The sequence below is a fragment of the Mya arenaria genome, chromosome 3, assembly GCF_026914265.1.
Source record: "Mya arenaria isolate MELC-2E11 chromosome 3, ASM2691426v1".
Classification (NCBI taxonomy): Eukaryota; Metazoa; Mollusca; class Bivalvia; order Myida; family Myidae; genus Mya; species Mya arenaria.
In genome coordinates, this window is record NC_069124.1 from 8,128,803 (window position 1) to 8,152,333 (window position 23,531).

The 23,531-nt window shown below is 35.2% G+C and overlaps 1 protein-coding gene across 1 annotated transcript; it reads right to left on the reverse strand.

The window, feature by feature from the left end:
* Positions 1–1,403: 1,403 nt before the first annotated feature.
* On the reverse strand, positions 1,404–20,069 carry LOC128227723 (mucosa-associated lymphoid tissue lymphoma translocation protein 1-like). The gene is made up of 17 exons (XM_052938506.1): positions 19,933–20,069; positions 19,215–19,403; positions 18,668–18,828; positions 18,019–18,208; positions 17,372–17,547; positions 15,717–15,943; positions 15,355–15,448; positions 14,394–14,423; positions 13,819–13,947; positions 12,175–12,363; positions 11,554–11,935; positions 9,175–9,255; positions 7,079–7,200; positions 6,027–6,179; positions 5,452–5,606; positions 4,614–4,718; positions 1,404–3,144 (listed from the first exon to the last, which is right to left on the reverse strand). The coding sequence occupies exons 2-17, from the start codon at positions 19,391–19,393 to the stop codon at positions 2,959–2,961; spliced, it is 2,559 nt and encodes an 852-aa protein (XP_052794466.1). The 5' UTR covers positions 19,394–19,403; positions 19,933–20,069; the 3' UTR covers positions 1,404–2,958.
* Between the last annotated feature and the right edge of the window lie 3,462 nt (positions 20,070–23,531).

Sequence of the window (23,531 nt, forward strand, 5' to 3'; positions counted from 1 at the left end):
TAAAAAGTATTAAAAAAATAAATAATGCGTTGGTATCTTGCTGCACATGAAAGGGAATGACTCGAAAGTGAACCTGTAGAAGCCATTTGGATTGAAGTATGTTTTTTGTAAAACAAAATCATTGCGTTTAATGCGTTTCATTTACCGCCTTCCTGAAAATCGATATATAGGAGCCATAAATTAAAGTCACTTCGTTATATGATTGTTGTATTAAATACGCAATATAGCAGCTAAATGAACTTCCAACAAGAGTACAAACGTTTGAAATTGAGGGACATTTAAAAAAGCGTATCTTATAGCCATACAAGAACTTGACGGCTGTTTTTGTAATAAAAACTGGTGTCCCCCCTCTGCACATCGTCTCAATATTGTACTGATTTTCCTCCCCTGTTATAGAATTATTATGTAATATAGTTAAAATGAGTTAAAAAACAGAACTTCAAGGAGTTTTCCAGTTTATAGGAGTTTTCCCTTTCATGTCCATGTTTTATCAGTGTTTACTGTTAATATACGCAAAATATTACATACTCGTACATGAACTTATTTTGTAAGTCAGACATTATTCCAGGTATGTTTCAGAGACTGATTTTCATTGAAATCTGGTTCATTCGAGTAAGTCTTCAGCTAAAGCTCATGCCTAACCAGTCATTATCCCAGCATAATAGATCTTATATCGTACTATAGTATGTTTGAAAGGTTATGAGACTTTTAAAAACATATCCTGTATCCATAAACATATAGGTCAAACCAGCAAATAACTCAGCATATATGAACAATTATGGACTCTAAATAAGAGAGTATCTTTAAGCACTAGAAGAAACAGGAAGACCATACGGTCTGGGTGCCAACTCCTCTATTTTGATTTGATACTGCAACGTTTGTACTTTTAATATCTACATTAAAGTTTATATCGTAGTTTATTTGATTCTACAATTGATCTCTTCCAAACAGATAATTACAATATATGATAAATTAACTTCAACCAATGCTCTATGTTGTAGATAAACTGATAACTACCAACTGATAACAAAATAGTAGTTCGGTATCGTGAATATACCTCGGCTCTCAAATTGGGAACATTTCAGCATTTGCCAACTCTGCAGAATGTTCTTCAATGTTACCACATCTTTTCTGCACAATCAAGAAACATTCCGGAGCCAATTTTAGAACTCTCGGCATTCTTACGCGTCTTAGGATAGGTTTCGGTGTATGCCACTCTGGTAATACACCCCAAACATGCCAAATGGCAAAGTTTCACCCATTTTATTTATTAATGATCTCAAAATGTTCATGAAACTAGCAAAATGTGATTGGCAACCCTTATAAAAAGCCTCAAGGCTGTAGTGGATGGCTGCTATTTTTGTGGTGTGTCGTGTGGAGATGGCCTCTACGAAACTGAACACTATCATTTACATCATTTATTTAACATACTTTTAACAAATCACATTAAAGAACACATTCTTGTATGCTATAAATATACATATGCGTAGATAGACAGAGATATGAAGTATTTCTAAAAATAAAGACATTTAAAAAATCAGCATTTAATCTCAAATCAAGCTTGTCACGTGATAAATGAAAGGGAGAATAAGAAGAGTGCCTTTGTTTGTTCGCATTAATGGATACTAGAATTACAAGACAGATACTAAAAATATGAAAAAATTCAATTTACTTTAAAAATACATGTATACATGCAACTTTGGATATAAATAATAGCATGAGGTGAGAGTAAATAATACATTATAAAAATACAGATCTGGGGCTATCAGAAAGATCGTGACTGTTATTAACAACTTAATATGTGACATAAAATTTAATTGACAAATGGCTTGTATTGGCTAAAGGTATATTTAAAAATTAAACTTATTTCAGTAAAAGTTGGTGTTTTATTTCCTTTACATCTAATACAAGTGTCAGTAAAATTATCATGTTTTTCTTTCACAAGTCTATATTATCATGTTGTCGTTAAAAAATATTAGCTACGGTATTTAGCAAATTTTTAGATTTTTTTTTAATTTGTTCAGTGTTAACATTTTAACATGTAGTATTGGTTCTCCACAAATATGTTAAAAGTCAGGCATTTCATAATATGAAAAGATATCAAATTTTAATGTTTACATTCTCCTAGTCCTTTGTATAGATAAAGCTTGATGTTCATATTGTATAACATGCAAGGAGTTATGACGTCATTGTAAACTTCAATATTGTGCTACGATTGGATTAGCTACGATTGGATTAGCGTGAAGTCATTTAACCAATGATATACAATGTTACAAAATTCAGCCATTCTTTTATACAAACGTATGTTGTCGATTACACTTCTTTAAGAGTAAATACTCAATTGCAGAAGATACTGCTAATTTTAACCGCAATGAATATTTTTGTAAATGTTAATGTAAATATTAGCTTGCTTCATGGAATTTGCTCGCGTGCCCTACTGTGCTCATAAAGCATTAATGCAAGAAATCAATCCTTAAACGGATATACCCAATCATAAATGAAAGATTATAGACTAAGAGAGTATCTTTCAGCACTAGTTGTATTTAACTACATTCCAAGCACATTATCAAAGAAAGGTTTGTTATCTGTATCCAATCTCATGGTTTATTGAATGTTTTCATAGCATGCATTATATAAACAAACTTAAAGCAACGGACACAATGGTAAGTTGTCATCAGAAATATAAGTATTAATTCTATCATTCATAATTGTTATTTACATTTGAAATGTAACAGGAACTGCTTCATTTTGATGACAAGTCTGAGCAACGCCAATGAAAATTGAATGATTTTAAGCTTAACTAACAGAATTGAATTTTAAAGAGCATATGTCAGTCTGTTGTTGCTTGGTGGTGAATCAGCCAATTAAATTAATCTATTTCTGAACAAATGTTTGGGAAAAAAATTTCACTACGAAATCTGTGAGCGAGTCATTTTCACAACGTAACCTTCCTCCATCTCAGGTACTGTCAGTTTCTTCTTGTTCCATGGGCTGCCGATGTTTGGGCTCAAAGTCTTTTGTGGGCTTCCACAGTTTCAGTTTTGACACAAGCGGAAGTCCCAGGTCAACTCTCTGGGTATGGTTGTACTCTTTTCCGTCCCTATTGTACACAAACTTGACAGTGATGTCAACTACCAGATTGTCCTGTAAGAAGTGTACAATATACGTGTTTAGTTTTAACTTATATAATTTTTAAGATAATAATGTAACATGAACAATGTGTTTCCATAATTAAATTGATGTTTCCAGTTATATAATTCCTTTCAAAACTTCTCAAATACTGATGAAAAGTAAATCGATTTGCTGTATTTTAATTACTTTACAAAGGGCAATAACTTTGACAATATTTAAGTCATGCTATATAACTCGTCACAAAGGACCATGATAGTACTATGATGACCCTGAGCACTGATTACTTTAGGGCATGCCCACTACGGTAAAACCTTTTATTTATTTTTTTAGACAACAGAACAAGTGCAAAAAGTCATATTGTACTTTTCATGAGGCCCTCGTTGCTGGTTTGGACATTGAAAAGAACATTTTTTTTTTCCATTCATAAGTCATAGAAAAAGAAGAAGAAAAAAATGAGCCTACTTTGTCGAACTTGAATTCTACCAAAACTATTTTTATATTTTGAAATATAATTTATTAAATGTTTCGAATAAAATACTGTTTTGGTGATGATAAAAGTTTATGATTGCATATAAATTTCCATAGCAAAAGATGTGTTCATTGTACACATTGACAGTTTTTCATGAATATGGGTTGCTATACCAAGTGGCATTTTCGTAAAATTCACACATAGTCTTTCACATATGCATACATGATGTAAAAATAGAAATGCTTTCAGAAAATAAAACATTGCAATTCAAATTTCTCATTGTTACTGGCGAAATACCTTCTTTTTTTAAATAGTTGCCCTTAACCTTTGACCAACTGGCAAAAACAGTGTTAAGTCTTCTGAGGAGGTGGCTTGGACATCCACCTTAATTTACCATTATTGGACTCTATGGCAAGTCAACAAAACTACAGATGCCCATCAGCTCCCTTGTTGAGGAGTACAAGGTTGCTAAAACATGTCTGCTACCAACACTCAGGCCTCGAGCGATGAAAAGAAGTGGGGCAGGAATAGAAGTCAGAACGGGAAGGAAATGGTCAGAGAGACAGACTGTAGGACAGGCTGAAAGCAGTCTCAAACACCAGGACATTGTACACTCCAGGCAAGGATAGAGAAGGTTTGGGAATCAGTAAGAAGCAGCATTAGGAAAACTCTAATAATGTCAAGAAGAGAACCATGGTTCAGGGAGAAGTTCAGAGATCAATAAAGGAGGCACAGTCAGCAAAGGCGGTACAACTTAGACCCCAGGGGAATTGGACAAAGTGGAATGTGCCTGAGAGAAAGATCACATGGCAGCCACTTCAACTGAGTTTCCTTCTCAGATCTGTGTATGACATGTTATCCACTCCAACCAATTTGAAGAAGTGGAGGTAATCAGAAGACCTTATTTAACTGACCAAAGAACTGATCAACCTTCTGACAGACCTACTGACATTTGAAAACCAATATATAACATGCCCTTACTTCCTCCGAGGGGGCATCACAATGTTCCTACCTGCAATTTCTGCATGTCTTGTAGTGTGATCTTCGTGCCATATTTTTCTTTCCTCGTATTTTCTTTCCTTGTAAACTGAACAATGTCGCCAAGACAGGAGATTCTCTGAGGAGAAAAATCAATTTAAATGAAAATATAAAATTAAAGGCAAAATCTTGACATGTGATAAATTCCATTTTCTTACATTAAAATCAGAAAATATATAGATGATTCACTCTTAAATAATGACTATATTAAAATATATTTGTACGTGAAATAAGCAAAAAAATACCTACAATGTATGAATGTCATGAACAGCTTTCTACGTACAGCCATAAAAAAAGTATAACACAACAATGATGACCCAAATGCAATGGTAATTCCTAATCCTTTTATCCTAGCTAAATCAAATTTTGATAAAATCTATTTCAGGTAAATGAAATCTGGATAAATTGAAATGCAGATAAAATATATTTTAGCAAAATGAAAACTGTATACAATTAAATGAATTTCATATTGGAGAGTAGTTTTGTGCCTAGTACATTTAATTGCATACATAAAAGCACATGCTAAAAGGAAACTAGAATTCTGCGAAATGCATGTGTCACCTGTTGCGGACATATTTTTCTAGTTTTGGTCACCATTACTTTGACCTTTAACCTACTGACATCAAAATCTTTAAGGGTCATCTACGGAGCATGCTGATTGTGCTTTATAAGTTTAAAGACTACAACAAGTCATTTATAAGTTATTGACTGGAAATGTAAGAGTGAAACTGACGCCACACGAACAACACCATCCCATCACCATGTGACATAAAACCTCTACTGCATGAAATGCAAATAAAATCTATTCAAACCGGAGAATAGTTGGAGACAAAAGCAATGCAGTTTTGTGTCTCTCCTTGTTCCAGAACCAGCACAAAGATGTGGAGTATGTTGTTATGGTCTGACTGGAAGTCTAGCTGTAGAACAATTCCAGCCGGTAATTTCAGGTCCTGCTTTTTTGGCTTATCTGTAGGAAAACAATTAATGAAACATAAGATTGCTTTTTTGAAAAAGCACTTGTCTTCCCCATTTTTTGGTCATATCGATGATGGATATAAAACTTTTAATTTTGGACTGAAGACTAATAAATATATAATAATAGCGGTCATCTACTGGTCATGATCAACCTGCATACCAAGTATTAAGTTCCTGGGTCAGAGCGTTCTTTAGTTATTTAGTCGAAAGAAGTGTAATGAACAGACTGGCGACCATCAAATTGTCTTTCACCTGAAGGTAACTGTGACCTTGACTTACTGACCTCAAAATCATTAGGGGTCATCTTATAATCAAGATCAACTAGCAAACCAAGTAGGAAGTTCCTGACCCTGCTTTCAAGATAATCCACAAAATGACTTAATATAGTAGTTATTCCATAACATTGACTTACCATGATAGCTACACCATAACATTGTCCTAGCACTATATGCTTGTGTCTGTCCGCGATGAGTGATTTTGTCCGTCAGCGATCTTCGCGTTTCACGAACATTTGACCTTATCTCGGGAATTTGAATCTTTGAGTGCTTAGGGTTACGGCTGAACTCTGTAAGGTAAACCAAAATGTTGACATTAACATTGTGGGTAGCTGTTCTAAAAATAATAAAAAGTTCCAATTTAACTTTAAATCTAAACATGGCACAAATGTCACAAAAAGCAATTAATATACCTTTACATTTTTCTAAACCAACAACAGTAGATAAAACAAGGGCACCGCCTGTGGGTGCTGAATACTCATCTGATTTTATCCTTTTATGGTTCAAAGTTTGAAAGTGATAGCTTTGATAGTTTGCATGTAAGTGACCCAACACAAAAAATCGGACAGACTAGCTAAAAATTACAACGTCCAAAAATGCTAAAATATTCCCCACCCTCCCCCTAACCTTCAAAATGGGTGACTCAAAAACCCGTTTGATATATTGAAGTGCATTTTTTATTGTCTGTGAAAAAAATTTGATATCAATCCAACAAAAACTGAAGAAGCTATGTCCAATTCTCAAAATCAACCAAAATCCATCAATATTCATGTTTTTTACCACCAAAAGCAGGTAAGACTCAACATCTTTAGGGTACAATGTGAAGAAGGGTATAAGATGAACAAGTTCCCCATGTTTAAAAGTGATTTAGATTTAATGTTTTGGGATTTTCATTCAATTTTTTTAATTAAACAAGGCATTTGGTCAAAATTTGAATTAAACTTTATTTTATTCGGCATTTGGTGAACTTTTTTTATTTTGGATAAGGCAGATGGTGAAAAAAAAAACATAGTTACTTTTTTGGAGTAGCATTTGGTGGGTGGATTTTTTATCATTTATCACTTAATGCCACTATTTCCAATATTCCATCCTTTTCCCACTTCCAATTTGTGGAAAATATACGGCAGGATGACATAGTTAACAAGCTCAGCCATTCTTTACATTAGTTGAATATATGTAATAAAACTACCTTCTTTCAGGTCTGTGACAAGCTGGTCAATGCCGATTGGTCTCGTTAACAGGGGGGCAAGATGGCGCATCAGAAGACCTCTCTGTGTGTTCTTGTCTTCAAATGCTGCCAAGCCCAAACTCCTGTAATGCCATTTATTATATTCTTGGTATATTTCCACCATTTTCATACGTCAAAATCATGTGACAATCCATTAAAAATTTGTGATCGCAGATGAAACTTACACTCATGGAAATATTTCTTTTTACATTGGAAAACCAAGCAGTTGCCAATGAGTGTCTGATTTTCAGTTAAAAAATCTAAATTTTACTGTGATTCCATCTTTATAGCGCACATTCTTAACAAGTTTTTTTAAAAGCATTTACTGTTTTAGATCACATGATTATGATGTAAATGCCACAGTTATATGCCTTCCACTGTGCTTTGATCAGTGGAAACAAAATTGACAAGGCAGTGCAAAGGACGGCTATATCCACTGCCTTTGTTTTTTAGTATATTTTGTTTTTCTCGCAACCTGACTGGTACGTTGAATCTGATCAAAATTGTACACAACCACTGGTCAAGAGTGAAAATATAGAAAATACAAGTTTAAGATCGGTAACCTAAATATTCTTGGATATATGAACATATTATAAAAGGATATTTGTTAAAGTTTTTAATATTGTGTGTAGTAAAGGTCAGATCAATGTCGAGGATATTTTGGCCAAAAAAATGAGTCCTTGATTTATAACATTGATGAAATAGCAAGCCTTAAGTATTTTCGATAAAGTAACATGGTAATCCATTAATGCATAAGTAAGTTATAGCGCAGACACAAGCATGTGTACTCTGACCTTTAAGTGTCTTTTGTGACCTTGACCTTTGAGGTATGGACCCGGGTCAAGGTCACTGCACATTGTCTCAATGAGGACAACATTTGTAAAAAGTAATATGGTAATCCATCCATGCATAAGTAAGTTATAGGGCGGACATGAGTACCGGTATGTGTACTCTGACCTTTAAGTGTCTTTTGTGACCTTGACCTTTGAGGTATGGACCCGAGTCAAGGTCACTGCACATTGTCTTCAATAAGGACAACATTTGTACCAAGTAATATGATAATCCATCAATGCATAAGTAAGTTATAGCGTGGGTTTGAGCATGTGTACTCTTAAATGTCTCGTGTGACCTTGACCTTTGAGGTATGGACCCGGGTCAAGGTCACTGCACATTGTATCAATGAGGACAACATTTGTACCAAATAATATTGTTATTCATCAATGCACAAGTAAGTTATAGCGTGGACACGAGTATGTGTACTCTGACCTATTAATGTATTGTGTGACCTTTGAGGTATGGACCCGGGTCAAGGTCACTGCACATCGTCTCAATGAGGAATACATTTGTACCAAGTAATATGGTAATCCATCCATGCATAAGTAAGTTATAGGGCGGACATGAGTACCGGCATGTGTACTCTGACCTTTAAGTGTCTTTTGTGACCTTGACCTGCATAAGTAAGTAATAGCACGGACACGCATTGGGTACTCTGACCTTTAAAGGTCTCGTGTGACCTTGACCTTTGAGGTATGAACCCCGGTCAAGGTCACTGCACATCATCTCAATGTGGACAACATTTGTACCAAGTAATATGGTAATTTATCCATGCATAAGTAAGTTATCAGCCGGACAGGAAATGTTACAGCCAGACAGACAGCCAGCCAGACGGACCGCCATCCTGATGGACGGACGGTCGAACAGACAGACAGACAGACAGATGGACGAAGAGCATGCCTATAATCCCCTCCCTACTACTTGGCGTGAGATTAAAAAGAGGTAGCAATAATATATAATTATCTAAACTTTATCTATTGCTTTAAAGGAAAAACTTACATTTTAAGAAAGCTTTTGATCTTGGCGTTCATCAAGTTACCAAAAATGATGATTTTCCTTCAAGAGTGCATACCTATAACAGACTGATGGACGAACAAAACGGCAAGTGGAACTCACCACTTTGCAAAGCAGGCGTATAATTATAATCTTATATCACAATCTTTCATAGCAAGACAATTTTTTAACATATAGCAAACAAAACAGTCATATTTTTATTATCTTACGTTGCATAGCAGTAGCAAACATTTCCGTTCTGTGCCTGTGTGACCAACTCCTTTGGTGGCTCTGAGGACTTGACTTTGCCCCTAAATGATACAAGAACAAACATACACAATGGATTAACATTACTGTTAGTTATGTATATAATAGTTATCACTACGGTAATTTAAAATAAGTTTGACTGTAAGCCACCTTATTTTACATAAATACAAAATCTTACACATGTTTTGTTTCTAAAGAAATATTTTTTCATTGATGTTAACTTTTAGCTGATGATCAAATGATTTATGCTATAGTTCTACACTATTTTTATAAAGCAAGAATACTGCCACTAAGTGATAATCCATTCTGATATTTTGCATCGATTATTAGCGACCTGTCGTAAATGATCCATTTTCTACAACACAAAATCGTTTGTATGTTTACATGACTCTTGGGCCCATGATTACAACAGTCTCAAGTCTGAGTTCAGTGCCAAATTTAAAAATGTTCATTTCATTGAAACTTTCCCTCTAGTAAAGTATTGATGCTGAAATAAGCTGAATGTTATTATTATTTATAATTGTGCAATTGTTAACATATATTTTTGCAAAAGGAATTGAATCAGCATTGACACCCTTCTGTCCTCATGGAGACCAGCATTGACACCCTTCTGTCCTCATGGAGACCAGCATTGACACCCTTCTGTCCTCATGGAGACCAGCATGGCCACCCTTCTGTCCTCATGGAGACCAGCAATGACACCCTTCTGTCCTCATGGAGACAAGCATTGACACCCTTCTGTCCTCATGGAGACCAGCATTGACACCCTTCTGCCCTCATGGACACCAGCATTGACACCTTTCTGCCCTCAAGGAGACCAGCATTTACACCCTTCTGCCCTCATGGAGACCAGCATTGACACCCTTCTGCCCTCATGGAAACCAGCATTGACACCCTTCTGCCCTCATGGAGACCAGCATTGACACCCTTCTGTCCTCATGGAGACCAGCATTGACACCCTTCTCTCCTCATGGAGACCAGCATTGACACCCTTCTGTCCTCATGGAGACCAGCATTGACACCCTTCTGTCCTCATGGAGACCAGCATTGACACCACTCTGCCCTCATGGAGACCAGCATTGATACCCTTCTGTCCCCATGGAGACCAGCATTGACACCCTTCTGTCCTCATGAAGACAAGCATTGACACCCTTCTCTCCTCATGGAGACCAGCATTGACACCCTTCTGTCCTCAAGGAGACCAGCATTGACACCACTCTGCCCTCATTTAGACAAGCATTGACACACTTCTCTCTTCATGGAGACCAGCATTGACACCCTTCTGTCCTCATGGAGACCAGCATTGACACCCTTCTGTCCTCATGGAGACCAGCATTGACACCAGTCTGCCCTCATGGAGACCAGCATTGATACCCTTCTGTCCCCATGGAGACCAGCATTGACACCCTTCTGTCCTCATGAAGACAAGCATTGACACCCTTCTCTCCTCATGGAGACCAGCATTGACACCCTTCTGTCCTCAAGGAGACCAGCATTGACACCACTCTGCCCTCATTTAGACCAGCATTGACACCCTTCTGCCCTAATGAAGACTAGCATGGACACCCTTCTGTCCTCATAGAGACCAGCATTGACACCCTTCAGCCTTCATGGAGACCAGTCTGGGCACCCTTCTGTCATCATGGAGACCAGCATTGACACCCTTCTGTCCTCATGGAGACCAGCATTGACACCCTTCTGTCCCCATGGAGACCAGCATTGACACCCTTCGGCCTTCGCAAAATTAATTGCTTAAGACTGTTAAGATATCTATTTTATTTTGAAAAACCCCCACTATATACCAAGATTATAAATACATTCAAACTAGTGATGATAATTGGATCGGATTTATTAATCCACCAATCAGCTAAGGAGATTAACCAATTATACCAAATAATAAGAGTATTTAATAAAATTAAATATATATGACTGTCTGTACAGTGTACACTGTTTAATTAACTTGTGAAATTTCTTACTCATTCATACCTGAGCTTTTTAATATATTGCTGTACCTGATTCAGGTGTTTTATGACTAATGTAAGTACTCATCATGTAAGTAGAATGCTGCCAGGTTGGTTACCTGTAGTCTAGTTACTGGTAGCGTTTTTGCCACAGAAAAACTGACCCCCAAATTAATAGGTGTGTATTTTGCTATTCAATAATAAGAAATAAAAATAAAATTGATTAATTAAATTGATATAATTGATTTATCAGACCATCACTACTACAAACCTTACATATTTGGTATTTTATTCTAGACAGCCTGATACAATGCAGCTTCCTGTCCTTTTTGAAATCTGGCTAAAACCCTAATACATCAATAACACCTAAGGTACACATACCGTGTTCTGCATATATCCAGTACCATAAATACCAGAGCTGGGTTCTTCTTCTGGAAGTTGTACAAGACTTGACTTGTATTCACACATTCCTCTGGTGAATACATGGATGGGGCATCCGTCGGCACTAAATACGAAACTCCACTATCCTCAAAACCATGGCCACAAAAGTAGAAGACTGCATACACATTTTTATCGATCAATTTACAAAATTCAACAACAGCATTTTCAATTTCAGGCTTGGTTAAGTTCAACAAGCTAACAACTTTGAAGTTTATTGAGACAAGACTTTCTGCCATTTCCTGAATGTCTTTCGGAGGGGCTGTTAATGCTTTTTCCGAAAGGTAATCAGAGTTTCCTATCAGTAAGGCCACTTTGTCATGGGCTGAAATATTAAGAAAATGAAATGAACAAACTAATATACATTAAAGATCTGAAAACCTTTTACCTCCAAACATTGATTTAATACCAGTACTAATTTTCATATATTTAATATCTTAATATATTTCCGACCCATTTTATATAAATTTAAATATTTTAAATTTTAAAGTTTCGTATTTAAAATCTCAACTAGCTAAAGCTTTAGTTTTCTATCAGATATAGGAATCTTCACAAAATACTTACGGTTATAACGATTATTGTCGTTAACAGATGGTATCTTAAGATGCAAAAAGGCCATGTTTGAGAACACGCGACTGCTCTGAACTTCTCGTCCCTCCGTCGTCATTTTCATAGCCTTGATCTCACATTGGTATAAGCCACTGCAACTTGCGTCCTGTATGTTGTATATCTTGTACTCAAAGTCAGTTGCACCTGCGATAAAAAAATAATGTGATCTATCAATGATAGCGTATTATTATAAGGTTTTCTTTGTAATCTTGAGTCAAGTCTTACAAACTACCTATGTCCTTTAATAACAAACTAGTTTAAAGATTAATGTTCAAAAAATGTTCCAAGATCTAAATAACTAACCTTTAACTTTACATTTGAAACATTTTATAATCACTGTGAAATAAAATGCTTTTTGGTTACAGATGATATATATTAATGATGAAGTTTAGAGGTTTTTAAAGGACTTTTTTTTTAAAACTAGAATTTTGTGAATTTAAATGCGCCTGTTGCCTGTAGGGAATGGCCGTCATTTTTTCTAGCAAATGTCACCATGACCTTTGCACTATGGACCCCAAAGGCAATAGGGGTCATCTACAGATCATGATTAATAAGCCTACTGAGTTTGAACACGCTACACCAAATTGGTCGAAGGTCATTGATAAGAACTGCAAGTGTATTGCCAACAACAACGGCACTTTGAGACACTGGACAAGCTTCTTTATTTGTAAAATCTAGATTAAGCAAGACATTTCTATTATAGAATTATTTCCATTTATTTTAAGTTTATCTCATAATTTTAAAATTGTTTTCTTTAATTCTTTGACACTTTTGTATCCAGGCATTTGACTGAAATCAACATATTGATGTATATTTAATGTCACACTTTCGGCAATATTTCTTTTTTTTTTATTTATATACTTGTACATATATTTTGTCAATAGAATAACAATTTCTCATATCTTGTGCTTCATGTACAACAATATTATATTATGTTCTGCACGACAATGTGTTAATTAAATGCAATTTAAGGCTCTTAAAATGCTTAAATCCCTTGAGCTTAAGGGGGCTTCGCCCCCTCTGAACCCCCACAAGGGCGCTGCCCTGGACCCGTAAGGGGGCCTTTTGCGCCCCCCTTAACTCCCTGCGAAAAAGTGGCGACAACTTTTTAGAACCCAGGGGGAACCCTGCTATAGATTCTTAAATGTATCATCCTTAAGTGACACACTTATTCAAAAATAGATTCATACACATGCATAACAAACATAAATTTTGACTTATACACCTTTAACTACTTACTAAATAATGCATTTATGGAAAATATTGATTATTGATAACAAGATTGTTACCAGGTATTTAATAGCAGAAAGTGCAATAAATTATTTAATGATTGGTGAATGCTAAAAGATAAACTGTGGTCTACTATAGTTTCATAAGGTAGAAATACTGTGTTTTATGCTTATTTCTGTCAAACTAAACTTGGTATTGTTTATGAGAACCATTATTTTCGACATTTATTTATCCTTTTTGGAATATTCAAACATTATTATTAATTGTGGTAAATCTTTAAGATAATTTGTGAAATTTTAGCTTGATGCATATATTTCATGCTCAGACAATCTCCCAGTAACAAACTAATAAATGTACCATATGCTTTACCTTCAATTTCTTTCCCGTCCTTGATCCACTGGTATTGGAGGGGCAATCCGCATCGCGCCTCTACCATGAACAAGGCACTGTCACCAAACTTGAGCTCCTTCGAAACTGGCTGAGAGATTATGGTTATTTCTGAAATGTCAACAGTCAATTTATAAATCGCTGAAGAATTAAAATAATTTGTGATTTAAAATCTTAAAGTTTAAGACATTAAAAATAAAACCTTTCTGATTTATATGGTTAAACAAATGCTGATTATAAACCGTTGAAAGTTATTGAAGTTAAAAGGATCATCAACAATTATGATAACAGATCAATGTAGGTGCCGCATGTAAATATATCACGCCTCCAACATAAATGGCACAACGTCATTGGTCCTGGACTAAATTTGTATCAAACCAGAATGGCGTCTATTTTTCTATTCAGATGAATATTCCAATTAATAAATGAAAAATTTGAAGAAATGTAAACCAATATGGTTTCCTTTGCCCCGTATATCCCATATCGGGTCACCTACTAACCTCGTAACTTACCGGTATATTATTTTCTATGTTAATTTGATTATAAACCATTCTTACCATGATCTTGTCCAGAGTTACGAATAGGAGCTGAAAAGATAAACATGTATTTGAAGACATGACCTGTTCTAAGTTCAAGGGCAGAAAGGCATTCAACATTACAACAGTGTAACATATCAAAATAACCTGACAATGACTAGAAATTGCTCTTGCCAAGCCAGCCAAAAAAAGGACCACAATGGAAAAAGAGTTTTCTCTTTTTTTGTGTCATCCTTGGTTCGGTGTGCCTGACATGGCTATTGAAAATATCATGTATGTATAATGTTATTTACTATACATGTTGTTTATTTTAAACATCCATGTATGTGCATTCCTTACTGAAATAAATCTATCTATCTATCTAAAACTACTTGAGCTGGGATCCTTGCAAAGTTTAAAGGAAAAGCGCTCAAAGAGTTGAACTTGCTGGCTCTATGGTTATACTATAAATATAATATATATTCCTGCTTTTGTTCCAGGGAGAACAGTTTTATTCTATCCCTATTTATAAGTAAGTCTTACTGTTAAATTGCGTTTTAAAGGGACTGTACACCAGACTGGCAAAAAAAGAAGTTTTTTTCTGTAACAAATCTCAGGACAATTATCTAATAGAATGAGAATGTGTAACACTTTCATATCATAATTGTAAAATATATATATATTTATGTTATACACCTATCTCGGTAATATCACGTGATAACACCGACTAGCCAATCACACAAAAGGAATGAATTCTACCTGGTAGACATACCCAGTAATCTTTTTTAATGGAAAAATACAAAATAACTGTTCAACTTAAATAAATTGTAACCTATGTGGTACTTCAGTTAGTAAGTTTCAATGCATTGTACACATCAATGCCAAGTTTATGTCAGTTTTCGACAACTTTTTTTTCCGCTATTTTATCATACAGTATACAGCCCCTTTAAACAAGAGGCAGTCAAATAATATGTGGACCCATGAGTAGCCATAAACCTATCACCTGTAACAGAGGCAGTCCTAGTGCGTTCCTTCCTCAGTCCATTCCCCACGATACAATAATAGTGACCATAGTCCTGATGTTGGGAATTTAACATCTGAAATAGGCACAATAAGGATTTTTCATAATTCCCATAATTCATATGACATATGAAAATCATTTGTCTTTCTTTTTTTATTCATATAAAGTCTCTGTCCTGTATTTCAAACCAAGTAGGGCCCCAAATTTGGTCCAATTTCCTATACTAGTATGTTAATCAGATTTCCAACAATTATAAAGGCCTTCAACCTTAATTATAAAGGCCTTGAACCTTAATTATAAAGGCCTTGAACCTTAATTAAAACACTGCCCCTACAACTACTTACTGAGAGTTTAGGTCCAAACTGATTTTTAAGGAGTTCCTCATTGTGAAACCACTGGTAGTAAATAGGCGGGTCTCCAGCAGTCTCGACAGCAAGGGTGAACGATTCCCCCAACGGAACCTCAACATCCTGCAGGTCTTTCAGAATGAGGCTGTATGGGGATCGGGGAGTGGTTGGGCCAACAGTAGATCGGTTCTCTAACCCCTCATAAAAACTGGCATGTGGACTATCTAAAAAAAAAAATGATACATTTATATAATTGCATCTATTGAGGCAAATGGGTACTGATATATTTTACATGATTATACAATTACTAGAAGCGCAGAAATGTGGCAAAACCAGGTTTTTCATTTGGGGAAATTAGAAGTTATAGCCATTTGATTTCTTGTACGAGTTGGAAAAAAGCATTGTTCTCCACTTAGCGCAGTGGTTAGCACACTTGCTTCTCACTTAGATTTCCAGGGTTCGAATCCTGGCCTGGGCGTGCAACATCATTCCAACAAAAGTGACCATAACTTTCTTCACAATTATTGTAAAACATATAATGTAGAAAACTAAAAAGCATGAGCTTTTTCTCTTAACTTTAAAAAAAAAGATCCATACCGGTACCTGAAAATTACTCTAGTCCAGGGTGTTATATGTTCAGTTCCCCTGCAACATTCATACCAAGTTTCATTCTTTGTCCCCACCCTCTTCACATAAGCTACCTACACACCAAGTTTCATCACTATTCATCAATCCTAATTAATTTTATTGGTTGGAAACCATTTTTCTATTTATTGTAACCTTAAACTTCACTCCACCACGTCAAAAGCAACCCCGAGATAGCTCTTTAGATAAGCATCATACACACCTAGATTCTTGCAATCCATCAAACATAACCAGTGCTCCAGCCAGGATTTGATACGGGCAGGGTGATAGTTCACAATAGGCACTTTAGATGCACATTGAATGAGTCTTAATGGGGCATTTGCAAGGGCCTATGTTCAATTCACATTTTGTACCATATGTGTTGTTACTACTTTCAATACTTATAGTTTGTTATGAATACCTTAGCTGTTATCTTTACTTTAGTGTCCAAATTATGGATATTTATTATTATCATTATACTTATTTTTGAAAATTGACTCTGTCAAACAAAAGGGCACAACAGGGCTATTTAGGCCTAGTTGGATCCCTGCCTAACTAAAGTTATTGGGTTGAAACCATTATTATAATTTTAGTAACAATGACCTTGCCATAATTGCAGTAACATGCAAAAGCTTAACCAGATTTCTTAAGTCGAATAATAAAGGCCCATTATTCAAAGCAGTGTTATTATACTTCATTAATTAAGTAGGTTGGATAGTTAGGAAGACACATCTTAGATTTTAATGGAAAACATGATATAATTGCTCAGATAATGACTAAAAGGTTTATACAAGCAAAACCTTAACCAAAGTGTGACACTGATACTGACCATTAATGGGTGTCTTTATTAAAATAATAATTAACATTTATGTATACCTGCCCTTAAAAACACTAAATAAAGATCAGTCACAAATAAAACTGAGCTTACTCTGTGTCAGATGATGAAACAAGGTCTACCGCACATAAAACTGAACTTTCATCGTGTCAGATAATGAAACAATGTGTACCACGCTTAAAATTGAACATACTTGTTGAAAGACGGGGAAACATCTGTGCTAGACTATCAGCATCTGGTGGGTTAAGCCCATTAGCAGTTGGGTTTGGATTGGGCGTGACAGACACGAGGGATATTTCGGTAATCCTTGTCAGTTTTGGATCTCGACAGTTGTGGATCTGGCACGAGTAACCACCAGCATTGGCAGAACTGTAAGGAATGAATTGTGTTACAATGCCAGTTTGCATTTTATCAATCAAATGAGCAAATTTGATGAAAATTGCAACCCAGTCTTTTTTAATTTTGTTATTTTAGGTTCATTTTTACAACTGACATTTTTTACCCATAAGATTTGTTATCTTGCAACTGTTTTCCGTAAATGCGTTTAAATATTTTGTAAATGCCCATCAAAAATTATCTATGAGACTTACATGGTAATGGTTTTTGTACATGGCAACTTTTAGTATACACGTAAATGAAATCAGATTTAGTTAATATAACAATAAATAAATGTAGCAAATAAGCTTAATACGAAGCAAATACTATACATTCATAAAAAGCTTTTAATAAATATAAATTCTGAATCAGATTATCGCTTCAAGGTAAATTTTCATGCATTAGCTACTCTTTGTACATTTTACGCTGAGCTAATATGAAAGTGACTCATGGTCATAATCTTACGTGACATATGGAATTTTGAGTATTCCCTCTGTATGTCCCTGCAACTTCCTGAAGTCATTCTGCCCATTGGGACAGAAGTACCACTGAAATCGTGGGTGGGGTTTTCCCGTTGCCTCCACCTCCAACACTAGTGGATCCCCATCGTGGACATCAACTCCTTTCTCTGGGCTCCGAGTGATTTTTATTTCTTCTGCAAAGAGTTATAGAGTAGAAAGTCAGATGATAACTAACAGTATTCAATTACTTGTTGTTGATGAACAATCAATTTCAACGGCCTTTTTTTCAGCAAACAAAGCACAGATAAAATCAAAACATTGTTAAAGAAATTAGAAACATAGAGTTTTTGCTCATAATCTAACATTAAAAATAAACCAGTCACAAACCAAAAAACTAAATCACAAACAAATCCCAACAGTTATCTGCTTCAAGGAAATTTAAACTATCATTAAAGTCATTGTTATCTGCCTTAATAAATACAAAAATTTTTTTTTATCATGCTGACAAAGCAATAAGGCAATAAAAATAATCTGGCTATTTATGTTTGAAAGAGATAAGATAAAAGAATTATAAAACATTTAAACTTTTATCATCAAGGGAGATTTCCTGTAATCTTTAGTTATGCTGTCAAACAAAAAGCATCAACATTAACCATATTTAGAGAGTCCCAGGTTAAAGGTATCAATGCCTGTCTCTTCCATTATATCTCTCAGTTCCCCGACGGTCATGCCCTGTGAGCCCAACTCTGTCAGCAGTTTCCCTGCCGCACTCTCTCCACTGATCGCTGGTGCCCATAGCTCAACCACTTGTGGTCTGCAATTATAATATAATTAGTAAACTATCGATAATATTATGAAAACATTACAAATACATGTATGATTTCATAGATATTCATCATAGAGAAATCACGCTAAAAAAGAATATATATACATATTAAAGATCTGATGGATGAATTGGGATTCAGTTTGGCATTTAACCATTGTTGATCATGATAATTTTCATAAACATAATTTTATATTCACCACTTCATAAACTAGTGGGAGAACAGCAAAGGTAAAAAATACCTCTGTCTGTATAGGTTTTATCATCAACAACGATATATTTATTGGCAACAAACATGGTATGCATTAAACAATATATTATGCCATATTTACAATTTGGTTTATTTACATACATGTTACCAAAAAAAATGAACATACTTTATTTTGTATCTATATTTTATCCTTTTAGATGTTTCCAAAGTTCTAATTAAAGCCCTCCAGTCCATATTTGCTGGGTTTGTATCCAGCATCCCTCTGGCTTTAATCCAAATATTTCCTGGGAGGTCATTGACACTCCCATCGAAGTCAACATGTCCATTTAAACCATTCACTGGCATGACTGTTCACCTGTGAAAATAAAGGTTAAAAATAAATTGTAGGGTAGCTCACCAGTATGCGGTACCGAGAATTGTTTAATTTTGAACTCATAAGTATTTATTTAAAAAAGCATATGGTATCTTCTACCAGTACCAGTATTTAAAAACTATTGTGTGTAGTATCAGAAAAAATAATTTGAGCAATAAAAGCTTAAGACTTGCACACAATCAGATGACTGTGTCACTTATTCAGTTTCAAATGAATTTTCAATATGAACAAAAACAACAATGAATTTTCTGGAGATACAAATTCAACTGTTCATCATACATATGATACCTGATGTGTGTACGTGTTACTACGGGGTTAAAGTGACATACACTGTGATACACTATAAATACTATGATAATTACTATTTGACTGTTCACTATTTGACTGTTCTTTTAATAATTGTATGTCACACTATCGGAACTTATTGTGTGACATTTGATTTACTCGTTGATTTGTGAATACTTTGACAAATAATAATATGATAATTATCGCAAGAAATATAATAATTTACCTTTTTAGAAAACTAATAGGTAAACCTTGCCATTTTAGATCCTATATTCCTAATTTCATCAACAGGAAGTAAATAATCTATGATGTCATCAAAAATATTATCCAATCACAGAAAGGAAACATAAATGTCAATTTCCGTGATAAATCGCTGCACACCCAAAAGCCAATGAAAAGACTTCGCAGATTGACGGATACCTTCGATGGTTAGACAGCATCAATGTTTTTACAATGCCACCATTTAAACCAAAAATAACAAAATAAATGAGGCGCATCCCACCTTCGTAAGTTGCCCAAGTGAACTCAATATACATGTGTGTGTAAATGTATATGTGTTATGTGTTTATTTTTCATAACAACCTGTACATCTTGTTTAATTGCTCTTTTCGTATTATTTTGCTTTTTTGATACTGTTTTATTCTCACTTCGTCTGACATTCGTTTTATTCTGCCGATATATACATGTACTTGCACGATGCAATTGGTTAATTAAACCATAAACGGATTATAGAAAGACTACATCCAAGTCGAACCAACATTTGAAAAAAAAATGTGTAAACGAAAACAAAGAAAGCACGCTCAAAAATGGTACACATATGGTATGAAAGAGCGACAGCTGCCATTCCATATATATATATATCTATGTACGATATTTGCGGGTATTGCGGTAAATTAAGCAATGAATCTGATGTCGACTCTCGAATTGTACACGTCGATAGAACTTCGTGGACGATTTATACACAATAGCCCTGACCTTCAACTTTGCGACTCGTTGTATCTGGAGAGTCCGGTTATAGTGATGTTACTTCTGCCCGGACTGCAACATGCTCGATAAAAAGAGGGATCGTATTATAAGGCACGAATTCGCGGCAGTTAAAGTCTTTGGGAGTAACCGCTTCATTGTGTGAAGGTCGAAAGTGTCATTTCATGGAGGAATGAACAACTATTCTACAGTATCCCATGTGATATAACTGACATGTCCTTATCGAGGGTTTTCGGCTTGTTGAAAATTACGCTTCAGGCAAAGATAGTCAGAAACATAAATGTATACTGCGCACTTTTGAAACACGATTCATAAATACATGGAGCTTGGTTGAGTACCTCTAACTGAGACTGCAGGTCTAGAAGTCAGGTTAGGTAGATATTGAAATTATAGAGCTGAAGCGGCGATTATACGTTAAATCGAGCCAATTCGGCCCAGTTACTATTTCAGTGTTAACCATTACGGCCCAGCTACCATTTCGGCCTGGTCCATTTCAGTATACCTTTGAATCATGAACGGTAGTAACATTCATGGTAAATATAGCTTTAAACTGAAATAATGTTTTACGACGACAACAGAAAAGACAACACGATAAGTGTGGTATTGCTATTCTTCGACCATGCCATCAGGCGCTCATATGGACTGCTCACACTACTTTTAGTTTTCAATGCAGCAATTAAATGAAAGTTCATCAACTGTAAGAAAAACATGGAAATAAACTATTACAACACATGTTTTCACATAAATTAGACAACATTGAAAACAAATAAGTTTATCATTTATATTAATTAGGTCTTGAATGCAAGTCGCAATAGTCATGCAAAAACGGGCCGAAAAGAACGAGATTATTATGGTGCGATTATTTGAGACCCATACCTAAAACAGAACATTTTAAAACTAGAAAACTTTCAGCACCATGCAGCCCTTTTTATAACCGGGTACCAGAGAAGAAGGATGTGTCACAAACATGCTAGAATCTTTGAAACTCCCTACTCTACAAGAACGACGAACAGGCAGCAGGCTGATCTTATTCTATAAGGTGGCCGAAGGTTTGGTGCCAGCGCTACCACCTACTGAGTTCCTACAGCCAGCTAGGCAGAGGAGGCAAGTTAGAGCTACTAAATTTCAAGACTGTATTACAACAACTATTATTGACAAACAAGTAATCAATCATGACAGAGGATTTATAATTCAACAGTGTAAAACTGAGCAGTTTAAACAATTATCCTTCGTCAAAACGTGTCAGCATTGGAACCATCTGGAGAATAGTGTAGTCCACGCACAGACAGGCCCTGCACCGTATCTAAGCAGAAGCAGAAGATTGAAACTGTTTAGGCTATAATGATAATTGGGGCGAATTGATCTCACTCTTTTTCAGTGATAACCATAATTATGCGGGTCTTTTCGGACCAGTCACAAATTTGGCCTGGTCAATTTAGGCCCATTGACAAACTCAAACTGGTTTATTTTCTTAAGTATATGGTATATGATATCCAAGATGCTGAACGCGTAGGTTAGATTCAGGCCCACTCGGGATACTTTCTCACCGTGCACCTGAAAACGGTCATATACATGTATAATAGTCCCAATTTGTCGGAAAAAATGGAAGAGTACATGTAGCACGTTGAAGTATCATATTTAATTAAGCGATTTTTTAACTAAAACTTGTACCTGCGACTGAAAACATAATCCAACTCATACATGTAGATTATACAAAACAAAAATATGTTTTTTTTTTTATAGTTATTATCTAAAAAAAACATTTCAAAAGCCTTGAACTCTTTAATATAGAAATGTTACAAATTATATATCCAAAGGCAAAAAAGTGTGCTAGATCCTGTTAAATAAGGACCAGTTTCTACTCAGGGAACAGACTCGAGAGTCATTCATAGATTTCAGTTGCCTTTATAAACTAGTATAAAACTGAACTATTTTACACAATTATTTTGATAGTAGTTAGCCATTTGCAATTCTTATAGAATACAATTTTACAACACCGACTCCAATGAAAACAGAAACGGGAGAAACGTATTTATTTTAGCCTTTCCACCCTGAAAGCCAAAGATGGACATGGAGGACGGGTAAAATAAAATCAATTTATATTTAAATTACATTTTCGTCAAACAGCTAGGTGGTGACAACTGTAACACATTGTTTTGTACGACTTTGTATAGAAATCGGATTTCACATTTTCGGATGTAGGTTGCAGACCACCAAATAAATTATATATATATATATATTCTGCCGTGAATTAACCAATTTTGCCGTTGAAAACCCCTGTTTTAGTTGTGAGAAGCTTATTTGTCAACCCCCACATAACCAAGAACTATTATTCTATGGAATCCACATAGATATCATTGAATCATTTCTATTTCAAACTAGTCCAAAATAATAGACGTGTTATACGGGATTCTTCCAATCCCTAACGTCTAAACGGGAATGTGCAAAAAACGGGGGTGTTTTAAAAATATTGAAATTGTTCTAAGTGAAGTATTTTATGGTTGAAATTGATCATAAAGAGTAATATTAATATTTTATCATGTAAGTTAATTGTTATTTTGCACTAAACAAGATTTAATGCATTAAAACAAGTTGTTTACCTTTCCAATAAAACGAAAGTTGACTGACACAGAAAACAATATGCGAAGGGGAACAACTCGATACAATCGTAATAACTCGGCCTCCTCTGACAAAGCTTCGAGATAGACCTCGTTATACAACCGTAACAACTCGGCCATGGCCGAAATGTTCCGAGCGATTTAAAACTGTGCCCTGAAGCCTTGCAGGTGCCCTTCATGTATATATCGTGATGTTTTGACAGAATGAAATGAAAAAAAGCTG